Raw genomic sequence first — 15,592 nt, 5'->3', positions numbered from 1 at the left:
GGAAGACACACCAGCTCCAAAGCATTCCCCACGCCACTGAGGGCACAGAGGGGAGGCCAACTGTGAGTTCCAGGAAGGCTTCCTGGTGTCCAGGCCCAGGCTCTGCCTGGGAGGCCAGCAGGTGCAGAAGGAAAGGGGGGCGGCTCTGCTGGGCTCCTGTTCCTCCAGCCACTCTTCCCTCCACGCAGGGCTGCATCCTCTCTCCTGCCCTCTCTTCCGTGAGTCCTCAGCAGAGTAGGCTAGGGAGCCCAGGAAAGGCAGGAGCAGCCCCAGGCCTCGGGGGCACTTACACACTTCCTGGTCACTCTCCCTCCCCCTGGGGCAGAGCTGAGCTGACTTCTGGCTCTGCCCCTGATGCACCATGCCTGGCACAGGCAGCCGAGTTGGTAGAAGGGTGGCTGGCAGAGCAAGTTCCGGGTCAGCTGCCCAGAGCTCGAAGGGGCACAGCCACAGTGGGGTGGTGAGGTTCCCCCCCATCTCTGGCCTGCCAGCCAGCACCTGTGGCGTGGTAGCACCTGCCTCTCGCCCCACTCACTCCTTCAACTCAGGAAACACTCCTTCGACTTGGGCCTGGCTACCCCTCCTCCTATGCATCCCTCAGGGGTCCCGGTTGAAATTTTACTTCTTCTGGGAAGCCCTGCAAACTGCAGGGCCCCCTTCCTCTGCCCTCTCATCACACCCTGCTCCCTTAGATAGCACTTCTGTAATATAACTTGGTTAATGACCCCTCTATTTAGCTAAACGGCAAGATCTGCGGGAGGGGACCACTGTTTTAGCACAGCGCCTGACCCAATAAATATTTACTGAACGGATACAGAAAACTAAGTGCTTCTCAAGTTCGTAAGGGGTAGAGCTGGGATTGGGGGTGTGGCCTGACTTCTCTACCAAGCCCTGTGGAGCTCCAGGACCTTTCCTATCTGCGAGGGTAGGACTGGGTGGGACTGAGTCTGAAACCCCTTCTCTTGGGTCTTTGGCCCTCTTGAGCCTCAGGCTCACCTCCAAATGCCCTTCGCAGGGCTCTGCCTGGAGAACAAAAGAGGCCCCAGTTGTTCCCACATTTCTCTGGGAGAGGAACAACTGTTGCCGGCCAGGCCCTTGCTGAATAAATCCAGCAACTGTTTGTAGTACAGTGCAATTCTCTCCCGCTACTCCTGTCTCTGTCCCAAAAAAGGAGAAAAGGAAATTGAAAAAAAGATGGGGGAAAAAGTCCCATCCCAAGCCCCACGATCTCCCTTCCCCCCACTATCAAGTCCGTCTGAAAATGTTAACACACAGAGGGCACGGGGATAGCCACCTGCCATTGCAGACAACTGGGACAGCCGCAGCAGAGGGTGAGGCTGTGAGATCAGGACCCAAAAAAAGGAGGTGAGGGAGTGAAGGATGGGGGAGGGGGCACGGGGCAACAGGAAAGATCAAAGAAAACGGAGAGACTTGGAGGGCAGTGAATGCCCAGCCCAGCAGTCAGGGAAAGGGCCCTGAGGACGAGTGGAGAGAGAGGCCAGAGACCTGCAGAGACACCCAGAGCCAGAGGGCCCAGGAAGGCTCCAGGAGGCCAGGCTGGATGGGGAGGCAGGAGGTTTCTGTGGGAGCAGCAGGTACAGTGAGGGGAGGCGAGGGAGGGGAAGAGAAGTTGACTGGGTAAGAGGGAGTGAGGTCTATTAAAAACCTCTCAGTGCATAACACAAAATGTCAGGGTTTATAGCTTCATTCTGGGCATTGCCGGGACTGAGAACCCTGCACAGAAATGTCACCGCTTGTCATGTTTAATCACCTGCTGTTTGTTAACACCTTCCCTGCAAGGAGCCTGGTCTCAATCTGCCCCTGGGCCCCCAAGGGACCCGGAAACAGAAAACATCCCCATCTCCTTCTTGGTCCCGCCTCCGGGTCTCAAGGGAGGAGCTCCATTTGCCATCCATCTGAAGGTCTCCCAGGAGCCCCAAAGTGACCCTTCCTATCAGGCAGGCCAAGGAAAGGGACCCATATGGTCCTAGCAAGGGGCTAGGACCTCTGGCCCGGGATGGTATGTTTCAAGTGGCCAGAGCCAGGGTGCTCCCAGGCTGACTACCTTTCTCGTGCTCCTTCCACCTGCCTTTCTAGGGCTGCCTGTCCTTTCTGTCTAATCCACTCCTGTCCCCCCACCTCGGGTGGAAGAGAAGATAAATAAAGGAGGGCCCGCTCAGAATCCCTGCAGCCTGGAATTCACCGATCTGTCTGCTTGGACAGCAACTGTCACATAACATCTAACATTCAAAGCCACCGTCCTTCCCGTTACAACCCTGGATCACACCATCTGTGGTTCTGGCTTGGCTCTCTCTCGGAGCACGCTTTGCTAGGTTGTTTAGACTAGGAATTCTCAGTCCTACTGCCCCATAATTCCTCCCTCTGGGGTGGGAGGGTGGAATAGGCCAGTCAAGCAGCACGTGTCTTCCCAAGAACACCTGGCTGTTCCCCACCCCTGAAAGCATGGTATGGTTAACACCAGGCAAAGGGCTGGTCCTCTCTCAGATGACACCTACACAAACTCAACACAGCCCCCAGACGCAAACCCCATGCAGGGACAGCTAGCTGTCTGCAGAGCAGCAAGTGGATCCTGTACAGTTCCCGAGGTAGCCCCGTTACTTCTAGAAGCAGTGAGGGCCAGTGGTGAGCTGAGCTGCAAGGGTCTCCCGATCTTTCCTTCCAACAAAATCCATGCTTACACAGAAACATATCTGACAAACATGCATCCCAGGAGAATGCCCGTCCATTCAGACTTTCTTCCTGAAGAACGCTGTGTCCAGTCCATTCATTCCCATTTCTACAGAAACAAGTCAGAATGTTTTTCAACTCCCCTTTGCTACTTCCCTGCAAACAGACGGGAGCACCCCTTTCTCAGGAGGTAGGCAATAATGAACGCTTTTAGAGGAGGCGCCCTCCAAAAAGTTCAAAATGCATTTGCATCAACAATTGCCTTTTACCTCGCAGGGAAGGCCCGGGGATGCGTCCACGTGTTACAGCTGGGATATAGGTGGAGCCCAGAGATGGGGATGTGGGCCAGGCAGCACAGTCAATAACCAGGGCTGAAAGTGGCCTCCACTCCACGCTGCCACTGGAACGGTCCTTGGGGAAGCCCTACTCTGGGTCTGTCTCCCTGCATTTGGGAACAAATCCCTAAGTGTCTCTGGGCCTCCTGTTTCCCCACTGGTGAAACGGGACAACTCCCTGTGTCTTTCTCCGAGGGAATTGATGAGAAGAAATGGATAGTAGGTGTGGTGTGCCTGGAGTCTCTTGGAAGGAGGGCACTGGGTGAACTCACGGGGTTTCTGCCGTCATGATTCTGCACGTTGCACCCCTTCCACTACGGGGGGAGGGGGCTCAGTGTTAACAGGGTGGGGAGGAGTGGGGCCTCAGCTGCAAGGCCTCTCCTACGCCCAGCAGAGGTTTTTAGGCAGTGGCCTGTCGTGCCTGGGGAGGTGTGTGTGCACACCCGCTCGAGTCCACATGCACCTGGCTGAACGCAGCCCACGGAGCCGGAGCCAGGCGGTTTTCGGTGGTGCCAGTGGTTAAGTAACCTATCCTGGGCTGAGACTATTCTAGTTCAGGTGCTCGGGCTCGCCAGGACCCTGAGGGAGGGGTGCATCAATAAGCCCATCCTTCTGCCTCCAGGCTTGAGGGGGTTCACGGGCCATGGGTCTTTCCAGTCCTGGGCAAACCAGGGCGGGCAGTCACTACATTGCTGACCACATGGAGTGACAGCTGGAAACTGCTCCCGAAGCCCCTCCTTCTTGGGTGTCAAGAGAAGCGCTCCACCTCCTGGGTGCACTGCCCACGTGGGGTGGGAGGTCAGACTCGAGCCCCTCCCACCTTGGGGATTTGAAAAGCTGGTCCCCGGCATTGAAGGGGACCCTGAGCATACATGGAACGTGTCCTCTCAGCTCAGCAGGCCAGGGCAGAGCCCCAGAGGAGCCAGGAAGCAGGGCCTGGCCTGAGGTTCAGGGGAGCCCCCTGGGCCAGAACTGTTCTGTCCAAGCCACTTGGATTTATCAGATGAGCACGGCCTCCCGGCCAGGCCCGCTGGTATAATCCTTTCATTAATTTACTATTCGATGGGAAATTACTCCTTACCCAGGAATATAAGTTTTCATCTTATTTTAAGTTAGATTCTTAAAGCAATTACCCAGGCATCTGGTGATGACTTCACCGCTGCGGCCGGGCCCTGGAGAGGAGAAGGGCAGCCCTGAAGCTGCACAGACCCCTGGCTCCCGGCCCCGGAGGGGAGTTCAAGGAGAACTGGGAGCCCCTAAACAACTGTCCTGGGTCCTGGGAGGGAAGTGGGGGGCACACCGTCATCTCTGATATTTGCTGTTTGTGAAAACACTCCTCTCTGGCACCACCTGCCCCACGAACCTACTGGTGACAGTCGCTGAAAAGCCTCGGCAGCTGGTGCCGTGGGAGCATTTTCTATTTTTAATTGTTTGATCGGAATATTAACTCATTTAGGCCTGTTCCCAAGACACACTTCCCAGCCAGAGGGTTTCCCCCATTCCCCAGACCTTCTTCTCTCCCTGTCCAGTCAGAAATCAACTTTGAAATTAATAACTGGATACACAGACCTCTGCAAGTTTGCAAAGGATCAACACACCCGAGAGAAGAAGAAAGACGGTCCCCGCCGGCCACAGGGTGGCCCCGAGCCATCCTCTCAGCCACCAGGCGGGGGAGGTGGCTCAGGTACCTAAACGCCCCGCTGCTCCTACCTGACCCCGCTTTTCCTGGCCAGCCTCTCCCTCTCCCCTCCGGTCAGCCCCACTGACCCAGTCTGCTCACTTGTCAACCTCAAGGGCAGGGACGCTCAGGAGGCTCCCAAGGCACGTGGCCCTGGGCTGAGAGGGTCCGGGCCAGAGGCTGACTTTCCTTTCAGCTTCCACTTCCAAGAGGGAGGGGGAGAGGGCAGCCTCTTCACGGAGCCACAGGAGAACCTGCCAGCCAGTCCTCCCCGGGAGCAACACCAAGGGCTCCAGGCCCAGCCCCGATGGGAGAGTCACCCTGCTCAGCCTGAGCTAAGTGTCGCTCCCCGTGCTGCTGGGGACAAACCTAACCCCGGTGGCCCCCTTACCCGTCCTCGGAAGGCCCCCAACCCAGCCCTGGGACCACTTGGCCTCTTCGCCCTACATGCCCTTGGCCCCCCTGCCAAGCTCTTCCCTCTCAAGGTCACAGGGCTGTCCACACCAGGAATATTTACTCACCAGACTGGCCCTGTTAGCAGCACTCACCACAAATATGCCTTCTGATAAAGTTGGCAGAAAAAAGTTCTAGAGCTGGAAACAGTGTCAGAAATCATCCCCCACCCGCACAGTGCGAGGCTGCGAACAGGTCACACAACCAGCCGGCCAGAGTCCTGGCGGAGGCTTTTGTCGCTCTCACTTTTCTCCTTCCTGTTTTACTTCCCAACATACAGCCTGTTGCCAGGGGACCAAGGGCTGGGGATGGCTCTAAGCTCGTACTGGGTCTTGGCCCCCAAAGGGCGCAGCCCAGAGGCAGGGGCGTGGGGAGCGGCCCTCTGTTTCCTCCTGCCAGGAGCTCTCTCAGTGGCCTCTGGAGGACGAGGCCGGGCGGCCTCTTACCTCTGCTTCTCCCTGGGCCGTCTCACCTCGCTGAGCCCCCTTCCCACCCGCCCGCCCTTCCTCTGTGCACATGGGCTTTAATGTTTTTATTACCTGTTTGACTCACTGCCTTATTGCTTCTCCCCTTAATGGGGCCGTAACCGTGGAAACAAGGAATAAACGGGCACCAGAAAATGAGATGATTAAACAGGTCACCCTGGCAAAACAAACTCAGCCAAGGAACCTCTGGGGGTGGGGAGGGCAGGCTCCTCCTCTCCTCACCCTTGGCCAGAAGGCTTGGACCAGACCCCGGACCAACGGCCCAGTCCCTGGAACCGGGGCAGATGCAGTGGGGCGCCCCCTGTTGGGCAGTGGGACACCTGGTCTACCCCTCCCCAGGCTCCCCTATCTCCCAGGCAGCCCTCCCGGCTGGCCTTGGGCCTCGAGCTCTTTGGCTGAAGGGTGGCAAGGAGGGAGGCACAGGCCTCGAGGGAGGGAAGAGCGATGCCAAGGAGAAGATGCATTTCCTGATGACACAAAGATCTAGAATTCGCTCCCTGCTGGCTTCCTGGATGCCTCCTGCTCTCTCACTGGGCTGGAGTCCCCCACCCGATGCATCTCCTGCTCTCACGCAGCATATTCCCCTCCCCCCCCCCCCCCCCCCCGCCTCCAGGGGCCCCTTAGTTCATGGAGAAAGCCCTATACTAAAAGGCCAACGTACGTCAAGGTCCAACTCGGGAAGCTTTCCTCTGGGAATCCCTGGTCTTTGGAGCCACACAACGTGTCTGTGTGGCTCCGAAGCCACATCCTGGACCAACCTGCGCTCAGCAAGCCTCCGGTCAGAAGGCTACAAGGGGGCCCTCGTCACTTCTGCCTTGGCCCCTTGGCACTGGCCAGGACAGCGAGTCCAGAAGAGCCCCCAGGAGGCAGCCCGTGGGAAGCTCTAAGGACAGACCCCACAGCCCGCTCAGGAGCAGCCCAAACACCACGCCAGGGGGCAGAGACCCAAAGCCCTGGCAGCGTGGGGTAGGCCTCAGCACGAGCCACCCTTCCTTCTGGCCTTACTCCCTGCACTGCGGGTACCCGGCTGGAGGGGTCCTGGGAGTGTGAGCAGGACCTAGAAAGGAGGAGCATGCCATAGCGAGGTCTGCTGCGGGGAGATGGGCACGGGAGGAGATACAGTGACGTCCTGGACCACCCACTGGCTACTGCCCCCATCCCCTCCAGGGCAGCAGACTGCATGTGCAAGTGTGACCTCACGGCAAGACCCCCCCCCCAAACCTGGTCATGGTTAGCAGCTAATGGGGCCCCCACCAACCACTCATGCCTACCTTCATCCTTATGCCCACTTTCCCCCTTCGTGTCATCCCTCACCCCAGCCCCACTCCTTCCTGTAAACCAGGCGTAGAAAGCTCTCGAGGAGCAAAAGCCCAGGTCCCAAGGGAATCACCAAATGTTTCCTGCCTGCCTCCTGCTGCCCTCACTAAGAAGCTGGAGAGGAGTTGGCGAAGAGGCCCATGAATCAATCAATTCCACCAGCACTCACAGTGGGAAGGCGCGAGACCAGCCCTGTACCGCACGCTCGGAGGAGACGTGAACGCAGAGCTAACTCTAATATGGTCACCATTACAAAAAGCGGTAGCAGAAGAGAGCAGGGCTCCCGGCCTTGGTCTCTTGGGTCAGGGTACAGAAGCCTGAGTGCCGCCCTGACACACCAATGGCATGGGTATAACCAGGTGCTCAGAGCAGCAGGCCCCCAGCCAACCTCTGATCTCTTGTCTCTTCCCAGTACCAACTGGGTGTGAGGTGGCAAAGGGGGAGGGGCAAGAAGGTAGGCAGGAGGGTCTGGCTTTAGGGAGCTGGGTGGCCTGGGCCAGAAGAGGCAGAAAACTGTGGTTGCACAATGGGAAGCAGCCGGGGGCGGTGGGCTGTGGGGTGGAGGAGGGAGAGGAGTACAAGGCAGCAGAGAGAAGAGGCTGGTGGAAGTCTAGAAGGTGTGGGTGATAAAGGAAACATCGTTTGTCTATCTCTATCTGTCCCAATACCTCCCATCCTTTGTCAAGTTCAAAGGCCACTCCTTCACAAAGCTCCCTGGGCTCTCGGCCCCAGCACGCCCACCTGGTGCGACAGATAAACGCACCTGTCTCCCTCCACCAGACAGACCCCAGAAACCTGGGAAGGACCAGGCGGCCTTCATTTCTGCAGCTCCTACAGCGGGTGCTCCCCAGTGCTTACTGAATTGCAGACCTCACTACTTGCATGGGACTTCCTCCCCTTCAGGGCACGATATGTCCTGATGAGTCTGGGGTATGAGGATGCTATGCTGTGGTCAGGCAGCCAGAGGGGTGAACGCTGGACCACCAAGTTGCCACTTTTTCCAATCAATCCCAGAGAAGCAGCCTCCTCCCCTCCGCTCGCTGGGACCACCAGCCCTCCTCCTGTTCCCTGGCTCCTTGCTCTTCCTGCTGTACTCTGGCCCAGCTACCCCAGAACAGCTGCTGCTTGCCTTGGGGACCCACAGGCTGTCATTACTACAGAGCAACTTCCTTCCCCCCTGAAGAGGAGGAGGAGGAGAAGGAAAAGGAGGGGCAAGAGGAGATGGGGTAGCAGCCCGGGTGGTCAGGGTTTAAAAACCAGCTCAGCGGGGCTTCCCTGGTGGCGCAGTGGTTGAGAGTCCGCCTGCCGATGCAGGGGACACGGGTTTGTGCCCCGGTCTGGGAGGATCCCACATGCCATGGAGCGGCTAGGCCCGTGAGCCACGGCTGCTGAGCCTGCGCGACTGGAGCCTGTGCTCCGCAACAGGAGAGGCCACAACAGTGAGAGGCCCGCGTACCGCAAAAAAAAAAAAAAAAAGCAACAGCTCAGGGAGGGCAGTGCAAAGGACAAGCCTTGGGGCCTGGGGTGGGAGAGCGAGGGTGGGGAACAGGGGTAAAGAAATGGCCTGACTCTTCTAAGAACGGTGAGCCAGGCAGAGGAGGCTGATGGAGGGGGCAGGTGCATCACTAACCCGGCAGGGCCCAGGAAGAGGAGAAGCCTGGGCCCACAGCCTCCTGGGTCCCACCCAATCCTCTGCCCAGGGACTTGAGCCAGGGGCAGCAGCTTTAATGAGGAGATGCTGCTGCCGTGACTCAGCCCTCCAAAGGTGTCTCCATTTATTTTATTTTGCCATCATAAAACCCAAGCTGCAACTCAGCCCGATGCCCTGGCTCTGGGGGATGGGGGAACACAGCAGTGACGGCGAAGGCTACTGCAGGCCTTATATCCAGAGTTTTGCTCCTGTATCTTATAACCAGTGCCAGGGCTGGTTCAAGGGGCCACTTCGCAAACCAGAGCTGCCTGTCTCGAATGCTTTGTTCCAAAGAGAAGGTTCAAATGTGTGCTTCTCACCTCGTCCACTCAACGCGTCCCCCAAGATGCCCCACTGAACCCTCTCAGGAAAATCAGGTTGGGAGCTGGACAACCAGAGGCCTTAAAGGTCAGCCGGTGCTCACGCCCCCCCAAACGTCACAGCCGGCCTCTGAACGGTACCAGGAAGCTCACGAGTTCGGAGACGGCCCATCCTGTCCTTGGCTCCGACTCCTCCTTCCTGCCAAGACGGCACTGAAGCACCTACCCCCTGCAGCAGACTGGCAAAACCAGCGCCCAACCTGACCGTAGGGACTGGCCCCAGCTTAGACTGGTTGAGTGGGTGTACCTGGCCAAGTAAAGGCTCGAGGAAGAAAAACTGAGGACAACCTGCTCTGGCCCAAACTCAGCATGGACTCTCTTCCTCCAGAAACAGCACAAGAACCTTCCCAGGCCCCAGTGTGACCAGAGCCAGCAAGGTTCCTAGAAGCCTCCACTCCTGGCAAGGCCCTGGCCTTGAACCGGTGACTCACAGCAGCCCTGAGGGTCTGGAGGTGGGCTGACACTCAGAGCAGCAACTTTGGGTTGGGGAAGGCAAATTCTTTGCTCTCTGGGGTCAGCTACTGCCTGGAAGAAGCCTGCGGCCTTTCCTCTCCCCTCCTCGAGACTGTGGTGTCCGCGAAGCACGTGGCCAGCATGTGGACATCCCACTCCAAGAACCAGGCTACTAAGCCAGCATGTCTCAGCTCCCTTGACCCCATCATTCGTGGCCTCGTCCACAGCCGAGGCTGGGGCCAGGATACAATGTGGGGTGCGGGGGGTGGGGTTGGTCTGTATGCAGTGTAAGGGGGTCCAGGCCTGGAGTCCCAGCAGAGCTTATCCCAGGGAAAAAGAAGCAGGCCTGGCTCAGTAAGCAGCACTGATCCCTCCCCCTGACTCACCCTGACAACACAGCTACAGCCACAGCGCCAAGTGGGCAGTGGTGCCCCTCATGGCTCCCCCCGTGGTCCCTGGTCAGCCCTTTGAACTTGCTCTCTTGCCTGTTTGGCCCTTTACCTGGCAGAGCCTACCCTGGATCCTCTGATGGACAGCTCTAGCCCTGGATGGCCCCTCCCCCTCTCCTCAAGACCTCCCTAGGGAGAGTGGGGGCAATTACGACCAGATCCTCAAGAATCAGGGGCAAGTTCCTTTTCAAAGCTCTACGGCTGTTTCAAAGCCATTTTTCACCCTGGGCTCCAGCTTTTTTCAGGGCCTAGGAATCAGCCTAGCGGGGCCTAAACCTGGGGAGCTTCCCAACTGCAGCCTGGACTTACCTGTGTCTGAAAGCTTCCTGCCTCCTCCCCTCCCCCTCCTGACTCCCTCCCCCAGGGAAATCACTCTAAAAGGGCCTAATGGAACTATGTCCTCCTCTCTTCCTCTCTCTCCTCCCTCCCTCCCTTTCTTTCTCTTTCCTTTTTTTTTTTTATTAGCATTTGTGGAATTTATTCCCAAACTCTCCTAATCTTCCGTACACAACCATTTGATTTGCATAACCCAACCCCCTCTCATAAAAACTGGCTGCTAGTTTAATTAAAAAATGTAAATTTGCTGTCATCTCGGGGCCTGGTGAACGAGGACGACATCGGCATTTTTTATTGCTCAAGACCTCCAGACTGATCCAGCCCTTGGCCGAACTATGGTGGAAGAAAAGGGGTCCACATGGCCCCTGAGGGTCTTGTGGTTCTGCTGTCCCCTCCTGAGAAGCCCTGGTTCTCCCACCACTGAACTGCTTATGGCTGTAATGCTTCAGAACCTAAACCCGGAGTGATGTTAACCCACGACCCAACGCTTACTGGGTCCCCTGGTACCAGCAACCCTTTGGGCCCTGTGTCTCCAGCCTTGTGCTGTGCTAGAGAGGCCCTCGGCAGAAGCTGCCTGTGGTCCCCCAAAAGAAGAGAGCCCCTCATCACATCAGCAATGAGTCCAGGCCAGAAACGAGGCCCCTGGCTGTGTGCAGAAGTACATCCCAGAGGTTGAGGACAGATGAGCACGCAGTGAGCCCAGAGACAGGCGCAGAGGGGGATCTCAGAGCTCCCACCTGCTTCCCTTTTTTTGTGAAGAGGGGAAAAAGTGCTTTTCTTCTGAAGTTCTGAGATTAAGGGAAACTTTCAAGTTCAAAGAAAAAGCTGAGATGGTATCACCAGATGACTTCTCCAGGAAACAGTCAGAACTTTGACACCCTGGACCTCCTCTCACTGAGCGGCCAGAGTCCAGGCCTGGGTCCTGCTGGGAGGGCCCTGCTCCAGCTACGGGAGGGACCAGAGCTGACCACAGGGGCCCTTCTAACTTCTAGGAAAAGTTTCCAGAGCCTGTCCCTAGAGGGCTGGGAGAAGTAAGTGCTGGGAAAGATGTTACAAGAGGTTCTGCCACCTGCAGGCCCAGGAGGCCCTCTCTCCAGTCGGGGATACCCTACAGAAGGGCTTTGGAGTTGTGCCCCGACAGCAGGTGGGAATAGGGCAGGAGGGTGGACTCCAGCTCCAGTTGGCATCTGGGTTAGAAGGAGGAAGCTGAGGGCCCGACTTCCAGCCAAGTAATGCCTAGGTCCCCTGTGCCTGCCCACAAGCAGAGGCTCACCTGTCCCAGGTAGGGGGTGGTGCATTACCACCACCGGCCCATCTATAAAGTCTGCTTTTAGCTGGGATGGGGGGGGCATTTCTGAAGAAAGGGGGTGGGGCCTGAGAGGGAGGCGATGAGGCACCTGATTAGAGGTGGGGGGGGGGCTGCTTCTCTGTGGGAGTGAAGGGCAGGGAGGGGCAGGGTGGCAGCAGTGGCCTTAGACACCTTAATCACTTTGCCCAGCAGGGGTTGTTGCACCTTTCCTGGGCACAGAGGTCCCCAGGACCTCCACATCGAATTCTCCAAGATCACACCTGGCTGGACATAGTATTAATATTCCTTCCCCAACAAACACACTTCTCTCCTTCCCAAAGCTGCTGCCATGTCCTGTCACCCATCCTGGGCCCCCTAGTGCTGCCTCCTGCCCTCTCTGCCCACTCCCTTTTGACTTCAGGAGGTCAAATGTCAGCCCATGGATCCCAAGGGGCAATGCCATGAACTTGGGCCATTATAGACAACCACTCTAACAGTCACCCATACCACCTTCTATAAATGAAACAGAAGGGTTCAGAGATCAATCTCAATGAATTATGAACCTGTTTATCACTGACTTAAAGACATTTAGCAAGAAGACAGCGCTCTTGTCAGCCTAGGATGAGGGGCCTGGTCAAAATTCCATTTCAGTACAGAGGGCTAAGGGAAAGCCTGAAGAACGTAAAGTAAACCTCACTCTGGGCTCAGACTGGAACCTCAGATAGGAAGAGAAGAGAAATGTTGAATACAATTAGATTAAAACCAACAACACACCAAAATCTCAGCATAAACTCTGCTCCAGGCCAGCACTATGCTATGTGGAACCCTAACCTAGGCGCCATGCTAGGCCCCCCAAAACCCATACGTCCAAATTCAGTAGTTTGTCTGGTCTACCCTCTCCCAGGGTAGGGGCTAAGGGGGATGGGAGAGAGTCCTGGGCCCCTCACTTTGAACTGATAACAGCCGCCTCATCCCACGGATTCTCAGGTGAAAAATACTCATTGGCCATAATAAGCAGCTTGATCACCCGACACAGCCTCGTCCCACATAAATTAAATTCCTTTACCTTGAGAGAGTCGCCCCGAAACCAGACTAACCGCCTTTCCCAACAGGACGCTGCTTTCAAAAACTAAACCATCCCCCACTGAAAAAATAAAAACACACACCCCACAGCCAGATACACAGAGATCTTTGCTGGAGAAGGAAAAAAAAAAAGAAACAGAAAAAACACGCAGCCGTTCAAAAAACACGGAGAGCAAAAAACAAAAACCCCACGAAAACCCCCTAAATCCTCTCTCTGTGTGCCCCCCAGCTCCCTCTCCCCTAGGTTCTTTCACAATGACAAGCATCAAATTAGTCACAGTCCCTAAGCAAGTAACAAATAATAACAATAATATCATCGGAAGCCTCACGATCCAGAAACCCAGGCAAGAAGCGCAGCCCGCACCGGACCCTCTCCAGACCAGCACCCCCCCGCGCCCCGCTCAGCTGCTACCTCATTGGGCTAAAAATAATAACTTCCGTAAAAGAACCGAAAGAAAAGTGAAAGAGCCACCCCTGGTTCCCACCGGCCGGTACCTGTACCAAGATCCATTCTCCTCTCTTTGGTCCCAAACTCTTCGAGGAACGCCAAAAAAAGAAGAGGAAAGAAAAGAAATCTGTTTAGTCTCTCGCAGTGCCCCCCACTACCCACCCCAGCTTTCCCCCTCCGCTCTCCGCACCCTTCCCCCATCGAGGGGCGGTCAAGTCCCCGGGCCTGGGGGAGAAATGAGAAGGGAGACCCGGAGGGAGAGCGAAAGTTTCTCCCTCCCGCCCCTCTCTCTCTGGCGCTCCGGCACTGCACACTCAAAGCAGCTCCTCTCTGCTCTCGAGTTTATTAAACTAAAAGAGAAACTATTTATAGACGCGGCCCGGGTCGGGGGACCCGGCCGGCCCCCGAGGCCGAGGGACGCCCCTGCCCGCGCCCGGCCCCGCTCCCGCCGCCCCCGCCCCCGCGCCAGGGTCGGAGCCCCGCGGCGGCGCCCCCTGCCCTCCCCGCCCCACTCCGGTACTCACCATAGTCGGAGAGTCGAAAGCCGAATTCACTTAAATAATCAACTTTCATAATACTTAATTAATGCCTAATTGCGACTGATTACTCCCCGAATAACAAGTTGTTTTAAAGCCCTGATGTCATTGCTCCTGACGGTAACACTCAGGGTAACAGTTTGGCAGGAGGGAGCGGGCAGGCGGGCGGGCGGGCGGGAGCGGCCGGGGGCGCTGCCAGGCGCCGAGGTGATTGGCAGGGCGGCCGCGGTACCGCCTCCTCCCGGCCCAGCCCGCACCGCCCCGGCAGGTGAAAGAGCAGAGCTCGGCCCGCCCGCGCGCGCGCCCGCCCGCGGGAGGCTGGAGTGAATGGGCTCGCGCTCGCCCGCCCCGCGCCCGCTCCTACAGGCGCGCCTCCGTCCGTCCCCTCGCGCGCGCGCGCTCCTCACACGCGCGCCCTCGCCCCGCGCCCGCTCCCTCACGCTCGTGCGCGCGGCCTCAGCGCACCGGCCCGGGCGGCCAGCCTTATTGGCTCAGCGATTGCCCAAACCTTAGACTTCGGAGGAGGGAGGCGGGGACTCGGCGCCCGGGGACTGGAGGGAGGGGAGGCGGGAGGGGGACGCGGCGGTCCGAGAGGACCCTGCGGCCCGCGCTCGCGCCCCCGCGCCAACTCTGGCCGGACGCCGCGGGCGGGCGCGCGCTCGCACGCTCTCCTCGGCGCTCCGGCCCCGCCGAGCGCGACTCGATGGCGGCCGCGCGGACTCACTCCCCGGCGCCGGCCGGCCGAGGGCTCGCGGCGCGCGCAGCCGAGCAAACTTTTCCGCGCCGGCGGCCGCAGGTGTGAGCGCCGCGGGGTCGCGCCCACCGAGCCGCGCGCCCTGGTACGCCCCCCCGGGCTCTGGGTGCTGGTACCAGGCGTTTCGTTTCCTCCCCATCCCTGAATCTCTTCCTGTTGCTGTTGGCGGTGGTGTTTTTTAGCTCTGAAGAGGAAAGACTCAGGGGCCTTGGGCCTGGGTGTCCCGGGGAACACTCGCATCGGCCTCGCGCTGTTCCGCACACCGTGCCCGCCGCAGGCTTCACGAGTGCGGGAACCCCCAGGGCTGCGCCACTTTGGTTTGGCTTCGCCTTTAAATGAGCCCTGGCTCCCCCGCCCGCACGCCGATTCCGGGTGGACCCCGGCTCCGCGCCACATCACTGCTCTCCAGGCCTTCCTCCTCCCGCTGCCCCGCAGTTCCGCCCCCAGCCCCGCAGTGGGGACGGCACCTCCTTCCTCCCTCACCCTGCCTTGGCCGCCTATCCTCCGAGGGCCGCCACCACGGATCCGCGCTGTCACTTGGGCTGCCAACCGGCCCTCTTGCCTCTGCCACCTCCCATGCGGGGCCGTGGCAGACAGGGCACAGACACCCTCAACCAAGGAGCCAGCGTCCTGCCACCTGCCCCCTCTGACATCGCCGCATTTCCTGTCTGCCAGTTCATCGCTGGACCAGGGCAACTTCTCTCCTTGCCCTCCTTTCCCCTCAGAGAAAGCACTTAGGTGTATCTTTCGGTCCCCAGATGTCCCTGCTGCAGCCAGATATGTTGAGATTCCTTAAATTTTAGTCATCTAAGTTAACCACTGGGTAGGAGGCAAGGAAAGAGGCAGGCGAGTAGGAAGGTGGGCAGTTTTGCTTGTGAAGTACCTGGATCTCACTGTCCCCAGCTCTCCGTCTGTCCCTTCTGCAGCCACCCTGCTGCCTTCCTCCCCTCTCCTGTTTCAGGGGAGGCCACACTGCCTTCAATGAGGGGAGGAGACCAGAACCCAGGTTTTCTTTTCTCTGGTCTTCCGGCAGCATTAAGCAAAATGGCACTGGACTATTTTTGCAATATTTCTCTTTTGCAAAGGGAAGGGCCCAGGGAGGCCTTGGGGCAAGTAAGGGAGTTAACAATCTACTCTTTTTCCCACTTTCCCCTTATTTTTCTTCTCCCTTTATTTACTTATTTACTTTTTAAATTGCACTTTAGTTCCAAATGGCCTC

At 58.0% G+C, this 15,592-nt stretch overlaps 1 protein-coding gene across 1 annotated transcript in view; it reads right to left on the bottom strand.

Annotated features, from left to right (window-relative positions):
* The window catches only part of CASZ1 (castor zinc finger 1), a 53,886-nt gene extending 40,148 nt beyond the window's left edge, over positions 1-13,738 (bottom strand). The window contains exons 1-2 of the mRNA XM_030878758.3: positions 13,608-13,738; positions 13,131-13,169 (exon numbers count right to left, since the gene is read on the bottom strand). Coding sequence (XP_030734618.3) covers positions 13,131-13,169; positions 13,608-13,656 — 88 coding nt within the window. The 5' untranslated portion in view covers positions 13,657-13,738. The remainder of the gene's footprint in view (positions 1-13,130; positions 13,170-13,607) is intronic.
* Positions 13,739-15,592: the final 1,854 nt, after the last annotated feature.

This window comes from Globicephala melas, chromosome 1 (genome assembly GCF_963455315.2).
Source record: "Globicephala melas chromosome 1, mGloMel1.2, whole genome shotgun sequence".
Classification (NCBI taxonomy): domain Eukaryota; kingdom Metazoa; phylum Chordata; class Mammalia; order Artiodactyla; family Delphinidae; genus Globicephala; species Globicephala melas.
Note: the sequence above shows the minus strand (reverse complement) of the source record. Positions and strands in the feature narration are given on the sequence as shown.